General features: G+C 38.0%; 1 protein-coding gene across 3 annotated transcripts in view; it reads right to left on the bottom strand.

Moving 5' to 3' along the window:
* The window catches only part of LOC103674435 (SLX4 interacting protein), a 187687-nt gene that overhangs the window by 21131 nt on the left and 152970 nt on the right, over positions 1–13586 (bottom strand). For all 3 annotated transcript variants that reach the window (XM_040637981.1, XM_008703351.2, XM_008703352.2), the window contains 2 exons: positions 4201–4278; positions 943–1031 (listed from right to left, as the gene is read on the bottom strand). In XM_040637981.1, the coding sequence (XP_040493915.1) occupies positions 943–1031; positions 4201–4278 (167 nt within the window). The remainder of the gene's footprint in view (positions 1–942; positions 1032–4200; positions 4279–13586) is intronic.

The following is a 13586-nucleotide window of genomic DNA, read 5'->3' on the forward strand; positions in this document are numbered from 1 at the left end:
AGGTAAGAAGCTGCTTTTAGACCATGCGGGCCAAATTTCACATTTCACATGGATTAAAAAATAATAAACATAAGGAGTAATCTAATAGTTCCATAAATTATTTTAGAAGCATAATAATCATGTCACACTTCATGTCCAGCCTTCATGTCTGCTAGATTTTTTTCCTCTTTGTTAAAGCTCAAGTAATATATCTAAAAATATGAAAAAAAGTTTGCACAGAGGTAAGTTCAGATAGATAGGACTGTGGCTGCAGCAAGACATACACAAACACACACACACAAACCCCAAGTAGTTTCTTTCAAGTGTATACGTTGAGCTTACAAGACAAAGCTGTAAGCTACAATATTATGGGTGAGTTTTCTGTATCTATGGAACTGCATCGAGAACTCCAATAAACACAAATGAAACAGGACCTGATGAAGCTTAAGACTAAGCCTGAGAAAAGAGACAGAAAACAAGCCCTATCAGCAAAGAAACAAGACACTGGGGAAAAGTACTGATTCTCATGAAAATGTCAGTGATTCACCATGGAATAAAATTCAAAAGCCATTGACCCCAATGAAAGCTTCCAGTGGAAACATGTGGATTTTGCTTCATTTCCCTGAAAGATTTTGCTTTATCTCATTTGAATATTATCATAATCATCATCACAGTTTTTGTGATATGTTGCTTTCTCAGTTAAAATTGACGTGGAAAAGATATGGTTGATCAAACTAAATTTTCAAGGGGTTTTCAGGAAAAAAAAAAAAAAGCAAACAAATTAAAACCCAACAGTTAATATTATCATGCAATAGGTAGGACATTTTTAGTCCCTTAAAACATGCATTGGGTCCCTATCCCAATGCTGGATAGCCAAATGATAACTGAAGACAATACTTTTTTCGATTTTTACAGTAAGCTGTCACTTAAGCAGATTTATTTATAGAATGTTTTTGTACATACCAATTCTTCATTCTGACTTGCCAAAAGATCACGATTGAATGAAAGCTGACTTACACAGACCACAAATCTGTCAGGAAATACGCAGAGCTCTGCACAAAATGAAGAAAATCAAGTTACTAAAGGCATCAAAAATCTATGCAGAGGAATGCTTGGTCCCAGATTTTTCAGTTATAGTTACAAGCATGTATGTATAAGCCACATGTCTCTTCTCCTCCTCTCCTTTCAGTGTTTGCAATCAGTAGGGCGGGGCAAGCACAGAGCTCTGGGGAGCACCCAGGAGGTTGCAAATTGGTCCACCTGAGCCCCTGGACCATTATATTACATCCCATGAAACCCCCAGGCAGGGCCCTTGCAGCCCTCCCCCTGTATCAGTTTGCTATTGTCTGACCAGAACTCACATTTGGGAAATAGGATCAACGTTCTCTAATGAGTGCGTGGATTTATACAGGAAGAGGAAGAATAGGAGATAAAATCTGAAAACTCGTTGACGTTCTTACTAATCACTTTACTTATCATCTCTTTGGTCAACTGGTGTTAGGTCAGTCCCCAAAACTAGAGGGCAAATTCCCAATCTGAATCAGGCTATGAAAATAGCAGTGTCATTAATAGGAATAATAATGAGGAAATAGTAAAATACGCGATAGCAAAGATGATATAATTACACTATACTCACACTAATCTATCATCTTCTTAAAGCAAAACCACTGACTTCCAGATGGAGAAGGCTGAAGGAATCACAGAACTGGATGCCCCAACATTCAATGAAAAAAAGAATATAAAGTGGTAAATGCCATCTGTATCTTTCCTCCTCTCTCATCTGTCTATCCATCCACATTCACTTACGCAGCCTCCACCTGCCTCTGGAGTGATGTTTAGCTGATGCTAACAGTGTATATTCTACGTGGGAGGTGAGGATCTTCTCCCTTCTTTATACTTGGTTGTATTGCTCTAATATTTCTATAATACACATGGATCATACTGGTAAAAAAGCCATTTTTCTAAAAGAAAAAGCTTCCCTCTTAGATGACCAATATTTTTAAAGAGGGATGGTATGAATCAGATAAGTGAAGCCTTTTACATACATTGTTCATTTCCAACAGTGGATGACAACGTGAGGGACTGACTAAGGGAAGAGTGCCTCTTAGCCTGGTACACTAGGAGCCAAGTGCGAACGTGCTGATTACAGAGACACAACTTAACGCAGTTAACACCATACCACCTGGCTAGGTTAAATTACACCATAGGCCTAATGAGTTGATATTCTAGTAACAGCCATCTCTTTACCTCTCCCCTAGACCACTGCTGTGTCCTTGGTGATCACTCTTCCCTATTCTGTTTCATCCTACTCAGTGCAAGGTCACCAGTTCTAAAAAAAAAAAAAAAAACCAGCTCCACTTATCCTGCTCAAAACCCCATTCTGGCTCCTCAGTATCTACCATATGACCTGCAAATTTCAAAGCCCTCCCTGAGTGGGACCTAACCTGTCATTCTGGTCTTACCCCCACTCGTCCTCCTCATATAGAAATCCCCATTTCAGAAGGCCAGAGTGTGTGGGAATTTTGACCTCTCGTGGATGCTCTACCTGGTTAGAAGACTAGGGATGAATTTTGAAAAGCCAAATAAATAAATAAATAAATAAATAAATAAATAAAAGTCATTAACATTTATTAATTCTTTTTTTTTAAGATTAGTTATTTAGTTATTTATTTGACAGACAGAGAGAGGGAGGGAAAGAAAGAGTACAAGCAGGGGGAGCAGCAGAGGGAGGAGGAGAAGCAGGCTCCCCACTGAACAGGGAGCCTGATGCTTGGCTGATCCCAGGACCCCTGGATCACGACCTGAGCTGAAGGCAATGCTTAACTGACCGAGCCACCCAGGCACCCTTATTCATTAATTGTCAAAATTTCTTTTTTAAAAAAATTATTTATTTATTTGAGAGAGAGACAGAGAGAGAGCCTGCGCGCATGCAAGAGTAGGGGGAGGGGCAGAGGGAAAGGGAGAGGGAGAAGCAGACTCCCCGCTGAGCGCAGAGCCCAACACAGGGCTCAATCCCAGGACCCCAAAATCATGACCTGAGCTGAAGTCAGATGCTTAATCAACTGAGCCACCCTGGCCCCCCAATTCTTAAAATTTCTTAATGAGATAAGTGGTAAGTAGTCTGCTTCTCACTTTCAGGAAGGGGGAACTGAGCCACAGAATTCATTATCTGCCCCCTGCCCAAAACCTAACATTGAAATAAAACTCAGTAGATCGGAATTCAAATTCAAAATGATCAGTTCTATCCAATAATTCCTCTGATTTGTCCTTTCATTTCTTCCTCTGAAAAATAAGAATGCTAGAATGATGAATTTTGAACATTTTGGGGCCAGGTACTGTATAAACAGAAAGCAACTTCTGTATACCTTTTCTTTGCTTAGGTCATAACTGAGATTTTTATTATTTTAATACTTAAATAAAGTAAAGATTTAGGCAGTAACAATCTCTGCCATACAAGGTAGCTAGTCTTCATTTTAACAGACAGATACAAGGTTAACTGGCTTCTTTTACTAAGAGAACTGAACAAAGTGGAAAGCCCCATTAAGAGACCAATATATCTGAGTGACACTTAAAGTTTAAAAAGTGCAGATCATTGTTAAGATTCCAAAAGCAAATCTCCATACAGTTTATTTTCAAAGTCCCTGTTTCATATCTTGTATATTAAAATCATCCAAGAAGTTCAGTTAGATTTTCTTTCCAATATTCAGATCAGCTTGGAGAATTGTCATTAGCATCTGACTTTATTGTTGTTGGCTGGACGTGTTTGACATCATTTCCCCAGTGGACTTCTTGACTTGGGGAAATGAGGAGGGAAGCTGGCCTTGTCACACACCTAAGAAAGGCTCTGACAGCTCTGGGCTGGGAAAGCATTTTCTCGTGTACACACTTGTTCTGTATCCCAGGGACTTGGTGTGCACAGACAAAGATGAAGTGATTCATAGTTTAACTGCCTGTCAAATCATTCTGGAAGCTCAACGAAAGTGCTGAGATGCAGCAGGAGAGTGAAGCATAATGTGGCTCAGCTCACAGTTCTCAGACAGGCAGTAAATCAGTGAAAATTGAGAAACAAAATAAAAAATCACAAATGTTTAGAAATATTCTTAATTAGTACTTCCATTACACAAAGGCAATGAAGCAAGTTGGAATCTTCATTCCTTAATTTTCATTCCTTCTCTAGAGCAAGTTAATAGTACCTGACAACTCAAGAAATCAGTTTCTTACCAGTACTCTGTGAACTCCTGAAACAGTGAAGGCGTATCCCTCTCTTGAGGAAATAGGCTGTGATTTGAAAGCCATAACCTGTAAAATGAAAGAGGACATCATTAGACTAAAAGCTTGTTTGCCACTAACTCTCACAAGCCTCCCAGTGCCTACTACATAGTATATGTTCAATAATTATTTAGCAAATGAAAGAATAAAAAGAATCAATAGAGGGACTCATTTGAGAGGAAGGGGTAAACATTACAATCTGAGCTCTTCTAGCCTGGCCAAAGCACCTGGCTGGGATGGTCTCCAGTCCCTGAAGTAGCTCAGTTACTTTATCGGTACAATGAATTCAACAAGAATTCTCTACCCAGTAAGGTTATCATTCCAAATTGAAGGAGAGATTAAGAGCTTTCCAGATAAGCAAAAGGTAAAGGATTCATCACCACTAAACTGGCCCTATAAGAAATGCTAATGGGCCTTCTTTAAGCCAAAGAGAAATGGCACTATTAATTATAACCAAATATATATATTTGGGTATAAAATATTAAAAATATATATTTGGTTATAATTATTATATATTACATATTGATAAGTAATATATATTATATATATTCACATATACATATATATGAATTAAAGTAAAAAAATCTCACTAGAAAAGGAAAATATATAACAAACGTAGTGCACAAGTGCTCCTAAAGCAAGCATGAAAGTTAAAAGAAAAAGGTAGTAAAATTCCCTCAAATTACAATAATTAGTTAAGGGCAGCATAAAATAAAAAGATGTAAAATGTGGGGCGCCTGGGTGACACAGCGGTTAAGCGCCTGCCTTCGGCTCAGGGAGTGATCCCGGCGTTATGGGATCGAGCCCCACATCAGGCTCTTCCGCTATGAGCCTGCTTCTTCCTCTCCCACTCCCCCTGCTTGTGTTTCCTCTCTCGCTGGCTGTCTCTATCTCTGTCGAATAAATAAATAAAATCTTTAAAAAAAAAAAAAAGATGTAAAATGTGTCATCAAAAAATATAAAACATGGGGGAGGGGTAATAAGGTAAGCTTTGGAATGTATTTAAAATTTAGTTGCTATCAACCTAAAACAAACTGCTATTTACATATGATATTTTATGTGAACCTCATGGTAACCCACAAGGGAAAAAATATATAGTAAATACACAAAAGAAACTGAGAAAGGAAGTTAAACGTAACACTAAAGAAAGCCATCAAACCACAAAGAAAGAGAGAAAGAGAAGAAAGGAACAGAGAGAACTACAAAAACAAGAAAATAATGAAGAAAATGGCAATTAAGTATATACTTATGTATAATTATTTTAAATGTAAATGGTCTAGAATCGCCAGTCAAAAGGCACAGAGTGCAAAATGGATAAAAGAAACAAGACCCATCTATATGCTGCCTACAAGATATTCACTTTCAGAAGTAAGAACACACAGATTAAAAGTGAAGGGATAGAAAAAGATATTCCCAGCAATGGAAATGAAAAGAATGCTGAAGTAGCTATACTCATATCAAACAAAATAAACTTTAAAACAAAGACTGTAATCAAAAACAAAAGAGGGCATTAGATAAAGAGGCCGATCCAACAAGAAAATAAAACATTTATAAATATATATATGCACCAGACAGAAGAGCACCAAAATATATAAAGCAAATATGAACAGACTTAAAGGGAGAAATTGAAAGCAATACAGTAATACTAGGAGAGTATAATACCCCACTTTCATCAATGGATAAATCATCCAGATGACAACAACAACACAATATAGAAACATCAGCTTTAAACACATTAGACCAGATAGACTTCACAGATATATACAAAGCATTCAATACAAAAGCAGAATACACATTTTTCTCAAGTGCACAGGAAATGTACTCCAGTTTGGATCACAAGTTGGGCCACTAAGTAAGTCTCAGTAATTTCAAGAAAAGTGAAATCATATCAAGCATCTCTTTCAAGCACAATGGTATGAAACTAACAATTAATTAGAAGAAGAAAATGGAAAAAAATCATGAAAACATGGAAATTAAACAACATGCTACTGAACAACCAATGGGTCACTGAAGAAAACAAAAGAGAAATAAAAAAAAGTATCCATAGACAAGTAAAAATAAAAATAGGACATAACAAAATATAGAGGATGCAGCAAAAGCAGTTCTATGAGGGAAGTTCATAGCGATACAGGCCTACTTCAAGAAACAAGAAAAATCTCAAATAAAAAATCTAATTTTACACCTAAAGGAATCAGGAAATAAGAACAAACAAGGCCCAAAAATTAACAGAAGAAAGGAAATAATGACCTGAAGAGAAAGAGAAACTAAAAAGGCAATAGAAAAAAAAAAAAAAACACAATGACATGAAGAGTTAGCTCTTTGAAAAGATAAACAAATTTGACAAACACTTAGCTAAACTAAGAGAGAAGGAGAAAGAGAGAGAGAGAATTCGAATAAAATCAGAAAGATGAGAAGTTATAACCAATACCATAGAAATACAAAGGATCGTAAGAGACTATGATGAAAAATGACACACCAAAAAACTGAACAACCTAGAAGAAATGAATAAATTCCTAGAAACCTACAATCTTCCAAGATTGAATAATAAGGAAATAAAAATCTAAACAGACCAGTAAGGAGATTGAAACAGTAATCAAAAACCTCCCAACAACAAAAGTCCAGATGGCTTCCCTGGAGAACTCTACCAAACATTCAAAGAAGATTTAACACCTATCCTTTTCAAACTCTTCAAAAAATTGAAGAGGATGGAAAGCTTCCAATCACTTTTTACAAGGCTAGCATTACCCTGATACCGAAACCAGACAAGGGCACCACAAAAAAAGAAAATTAAAAGCCAATATCCTTGATGAACATAGATCCAAAAATCCACAACAAATATTAGCAAAACAAATCCAACAATACATTAAGCGAATCATACTCCATGATCAAGTGCAATTTATTCCAGCGATGCCAGGATGGTTCAACATCTGCAAATCAATCAATACTGCACATCACATTAACAAAATGAAAGATAAAAATCACATGATCATCTCAATAGATGCAAGAAAAATAATCTAACAAAATTCAACATCCATTTATGATAAAAAACTCTCAACAAAGTGGGTGTGGAGGAAATATACTTCAATGTAATAAAGGCCTTATATGACAACCATACCTAACATCATACTTAATGGTGAAAAGCTGAAAGTTCTAAGATCAGGAACAAGACAAGGATGCCCACTCTCACCACTTTTATTCAAAAGTAGTATTAGAAGTCCTAGCCACAAACATTAGGCAAGAAAAAGAAATAAAAGGCATCCATACTGGAAAAGAGGTAAAACTGTCACTACTTGCAGATGACATAATACCATGTGTAGAAAACTGTAAAGCACACACACACACACACACACACACACACACACACACACAAAACCACCCCCCTCCCCCAAAAAACCTGTTAGAATAAATGAATTCAGTCAAGTTGCAGGATACAAAACCAACACACAGAAATCTGTAGTATTTCTATACACTAATAACAAAACATTAGAAAGAGAAGTTTAGAAAACAATCCCATTTACAATTGCATCAGCAAAAGAATAAAATACCTACTAATAAATTTAACCAAGGAGGTGAATGACCTGGACATTTAAAACTATAAGGCACTGAAGAAAACACAAATAAATGCAAACATATCCTGGGCTAAGATTGGGAAGAATTAATATTGTTAAAATGTCTGTACTACCCAACACAATCCACAGATTCAATGCAATACCTATCAAAATTCCAGTGGCATACTTCAGAGAACTAGAACAAATAAGTCTAAAATCTGTATAGAACCCAAAAAGATCCTGAAAAGCCCAAGCAATCTTGAGAAAGAAAAACAAAGCTAGAAGTATCACACTTCCTGATTTCAAACTATACTGCAAAGCTATAGTAAGTAACATTATGGTATTGGTACAAAGACAGACACACAGATCAATGAAACAGAATAGAAAGCCCAGAAATAAACCCACACATATATGGATAGTTAATCTATGACAAACGAGCCAAGAACATACAATGGAGAAAGGACAGTCTCCAACAATGATGTTGGGAAAACTGGACAGCCACATGTGAAAGAATAAAACTAGACCACCGTTTTACATTATACGTAAAAATTAACTCAAAATGCATTAAAAATTTGAATGTAAGATCTGAAACCATAAAATTCTTAGAAGAAAACATCGTGTTAAGCTCTTTGATATCAATCTTAGCAACATTTTTGTGGATATGACTCTAAAGACAAGGGAAACAAAAGTGAAAGACAACAAACTGGACTACATCAAACTTAAAAGCTTCTACCCAGCATAGGAACCATCAAAAAAAAATGAACAGGTAACCCACTTAGTAGGAGAAATTTTTTTTTGTAAACTATATATCCAATAAGGGTTAATATTCAAAATACATATAAAATTCATATAACTCAATGACAACAACAAAACAACCTGATTAAAAAATGGGCAGAAGAGAGGCACCTGGGTGGCTCAGTCAGTTAAGCAACCAACTACTGATTTCGACTCAGGTCATGATCTCAGGATTGTAAGATCAAGTCCCATGTCAGGCTCTGCACTGGGCATGGAGCCTACTTAAGATTCTCTCTCTCCCTCTCCCTCTCCTACCCCTTCCCCCACAGCTCCCCCTCTCTAAAAAAAAGGGGGAGGGACAGAAGATTTGAATAAACATTTCTCCAAAGAAGACATACAGATGGCCAACAGACACATGAAAAGATGCTCAACACCATTATTTAATAGGCAAATGCAAATCAAAACCACAATGAGAGACACCTAACATCTGTTAGAATAGTTATTTTTAAAAAAGGTAAGAAATTACAAGTGTTGGTGAGGATGTGGAGAGAAGTGAACGTTTGTGCACTGTTAGTGAGAATATAAATTGGTATACGCACTATAAAAAACACAGTGGGACACCTGGGTGGCTTAGTCGGTTAAGCGTCTGCCTTCAGCTGAGGTCATGATCCCAGGGTCCTGGGATGGAGTGCTGCATCGGGCTCCTTGCTCAGCGGGGAGCCTGCTTCTCCCTCTGCCTGTTTGTGCTCTCTCTGACGAATAAATAATTAAAATCTTAAAAGAAGAAAAGAAAAGAAAAGAAAAGAAAAGAAAAGAAAAGAAAAGAAAAGAAAAGAAAAGAAAAGAAAAGAAAAAAGAAAAGAAGGAAAAAACATAGTGGCCTCAAAAAATTAAGAACAGAACTACCATATGACCTTGATACTCTACTCTGTGGTATTTATCCAAAGACTATGAAAACACTAATTTGAAAGATATATGCACACCCATGCTTACTGCAGCATTATTTACAATAGCCAAGATACGGAAACAACTTAGGTGTCCATCGATAGATAGGTAAAGAGGATGTGATACATTTATACAATGGACTACTACTCAAAAATTTTTAAAAAATGAAATCTTGCCATTTGTGACAACACAGGTGAACCTTGAAGGTATTAGACTAAATGAAGTAAGACAGAGAAAGACAAATATCATATGATTTCACTCATATGTGGAATCTAAAAAAACAAATGAACAAACAAAATAAAACAAAAACAACAGACTAGTGGTTACAGGTGGTGTGTGGGGGGGTGTGCAGGTGGTGAAAGGGTGAAGAGAGTTATCTGGATGTTATCTGGATGGTGATGGATGGTAACTAGAGCTGTGGTGCTCCCTTTGTAATGCATATAGATGTCAAATTACAAACAAGTACATCTGAAACTTAAAGAGAAGGGGGCAACTCAGTGAAATACTACATTGCCCCTAAAAATGAATAAACTACAACTCCAGGCCCGGTCAGAAAAGTCTAACAAAAGTTTAGGTAAAGAAGCCTGATACAAAGGCGTGCATCCCATCTAAAAATGGAGACATTACCATTCGTCTCATAGGGTAGCAACAGAATTTCACAAAAAGTACCAGCATGGTTTCTTCTTCTCTCCCTCTCTCCCTTCCTTCCTCCCTCCTCTCTTCCTTCCCTTCCAGCTCCTCCAGGTATAAACTACTTTGTTGCTGACCTTCCTGAAAAGATTAAGGACTTTAGAAAAGAGGGGTAAGCATCTCCAGGTTCTAAGACAACCTCAGAGACAGTATTATATCCACGAATTTGGAAGGGCCAGGAGTTATAAGAAGGGGTCTATAGGGCCATCAGATTCTTCAAAGTCCGCAATTATAATTGTTTTGAAGTAAATTTTATATATATTAAAAAACTGCAAAGAAGTTCCCACTTTTACACACAGTATCCTCCTGACACCCCTGTAGAAAGATCCAGAACATCGTGACTGCAGATTTGACATCTGTCTACATAAGCTACGGCTTTGACAGCACAACTGCTTCAGTCCCAAGGATTGCGAAATAAGAGTGACATCTATGACAGCATAATCTCCAGACTTACAGAGATGAAATGTATTTTTTCTAACACGTTTGAAATGGGTTGCTTTTTGGTCATGTGCCTTTCTTCTGCATAAAATGTCGAACAAAATATGCACACCACTGGCATTATTCTGAGTGCTTCAAAACAAATCCTTTATTCCTTGGTCACTGAGAGTGGAAGAGACTTCTGTATCTGTTTATTTGTCCTACGCCTGCTTGGCGGGGTGGTGGAGGTTGTAAGAAAGGAGTCCTTAACAATTTGGAATTCACAAATATACCCAGAAAAATTTTACAGTGATTTTCAAAGTAATGATTTATAAAGTCAGTCTTCCAAAGGTGTGAATAACAATAACAAGATGCGGTATCTAAGTCATTCTGCCTCTGCTGGTGAATCATACTTAATATTTACAGCTCTAGGTGACTAAGATTGAGATTTTCAAAAATCTCCCTATACAAAATCTCCAGCAATAGAATGTTATTATTAGGAAGGGTCTAAAACTGAAGTTGACTACCAAAGCTACAGCTCTGAATTCAGGAAGCAAGGTGTCTGGACATACCTTGAGTGATAACTAAATCTTACTTGGTAAGCTAAAACAACAGTCACTATGACACCTTCCTCTACAGAAAAAGAAAGCAGTATAAAGAAAACTGTAACTAAGCGATTACTGAAATTACTAGGAGAACTGAGTTCATTGAACCCTTTTCCCCATCCTTCCCACCCCTAAGACAGGATTATGCTGAAGAGAATCATTCCTAAACTGGCCATTTGTAATGATTTCAGTGGAAGGCCAAGCCCCCCAACCCCCCCCCCATGGCATCTACAAGAAAAACAGCAAGTTTAACATGTAAAAAAGATTTGCACCTGCTTTAATCCAAATTCCACTGGCCATAGGAAACTTTACTGTTTAAAGAGAACTTGAAGAGAGATTAAACACAAAAGATACTGTGTCAGTTCTTATGGCAAACTAATTTTGATATATAAACAGACAAAATCACTGCCACTGAAATATACTGACTTGAAATGCTACAGAGATGTATTTCATTTATCCATAGATAACAGGCAGTGATAAAGACTACATGCTTATCTTTGCTCTTTAATGTAATTAACTTTCCTCACAGAGTTCAGCGGGCCACTGAGATTTTGTACTTACCCAAAGCTAAAGCAAAGTTCCACTATTCTCTAAAACTAAATAGCAACTTGGCAAAGAATCCAGGAGGCCCTTTTCTTTTCCGTTCTCCGGGCCTTAGCTCCAAGCTTGCTAACACTGATGTTCTAAATGCACAGAACTGGAGTCAGGAGGAGACTGGGATTGGGGGACAAAATGGAAATCATAAAGTGAGCATCTCTTCACTTGAAAACTACCTGACCATGGCATTCCAAGATTCCGAGGCACTTGTAAATCACATCTAAGTACGCCTGCTTTCTTGCCAGTTACCGTGGTCCTCCTAAATCTAAGACTGTCTTTAGACACAGGAAGAGACTGGGGTTAGGAGGAGGACAGTTTTGTTGTGGAATCTGCTTTCTACCAGGAGTCCTCGGGTATGTGTATTTCTAGAAATAATTTATATTTCTGCACTGCTTAATGTCACTCGACGTCCAGCATGAGCAAGAGTCCATTTCCCCCCCACTGGCCTCCAAGCAGCCCCCAAGGGTCCCCAGTCCAGGCCTCTGGCATTCTGTAGTTTTTGAAGACCTGCTGGTCTACTACCTTTGTTCAGACCTCTCAACCTCCAGTGAGGCCCCAAATGATGATTTGTTACCACATTAACATTCTTGTGGCCTACCTGGTCATTCACCAAAGAGCATTAAGTCTCCAGGGGAAAGGGACTCGGTGATATTTATGAGAGAAAGAAAGAGTGGCACATGTTTTAAGGACGAACCTGCGTTCTGCTATTTTATTCCATATTTTGTCTAAATAAGCTGCTCCAAAATGGCTTTAATAGAAATTCAGAGACTTCATGAATAGAAAGGGGAAAACAACAACACAAAAATCAAGTATGGGTTGAACGAATTCCATCCTGGCTTAGCAGGAGAGTAGATTAGTTTTAAGTAGTACCGTGCTCCAGTGAGTAATACTTTTTAAGGGAGTGGTCGTGTATTGGGGTTGTTATATTTCATAGTCCCAAGACGCTGAGAACAAATATCCAACATGGAGTTTTTATGGTAAAACTATCCAGCTTCACTTGCTTTCCAGGGGACTCAGAGCCAAGGTGATGTGAACCTCCCCCAGGCTGCCAAGAGAAGTCTGGGGTACAGTGCATCACAACGCAAAGCCCTTTCCCACAGCTCTTCTGAGAGCACGTGGAGCCTGGGAAAGTGCCTCTGAGCGGCCTGCTGAGCCATCAGGACTGCAGGACAGGTGAGCGTGGCTTCCTAGCTGACTCCACCCAACGCTGCTCGTCTCTCCTCCAGCCAAGCCTTCTCCCAAACCACAAAGCAGCCTCAAAGTAGGAAGACCTACTTTGTCCCACAGTACGTCTCCCCTTAAGATGACGTCTTCATTATTATCTCTCACAATCATGAAAAATGTCAAACATCCAGAAAAGTAGAAGAATAGTGCCATGAACACCCCAAACCCCACCATCTAGACTCAATAATGGTTAATATTTTGTCATATTTCATACACTTATTTGGTAAACCATTTCTTCTTTTTTTAAAGATATTATTTATTCATTTGACAGAGAGAGAGAGAGCGAGCACGCACAAGCTGCAGGGAGGAGCAGAGGGAGAAACAGATTCCCCGCTGAGCAGGGAGCCCCACCGGGACTTAATCCCAGGACCCCGGGCCACGACCAGAACCAAAGGCAGACACTTAACCAACTGAGCCACCCAGGCACCCCTTGGTAAACCATTTCAAAATAAATTAGACATCATGACCCTTCACTCCTAAATATGTGAGCACAGACTCATATATAAGAAGACATTTTCCTATATCACCAGGACACTGTATTCACAACTGAGCGTGACATTATTGCTCCATCAAATAA

Source organism: Ursus maritimus, unplaced genomic scaffold (genome assembly GCF_017311325.1).
Source record: "Ursus maritimus isolate PB19 unplaced genomic scaffold, ASM1731132v1 scaffold_22, whole genome shotgun sequence".
NCBI classification, from domain to species: Eukaryota; Metazoa; Chordata; class Mammalia; order Carnivora; family Ursidae; genus Ursus; species Ursus maritimus.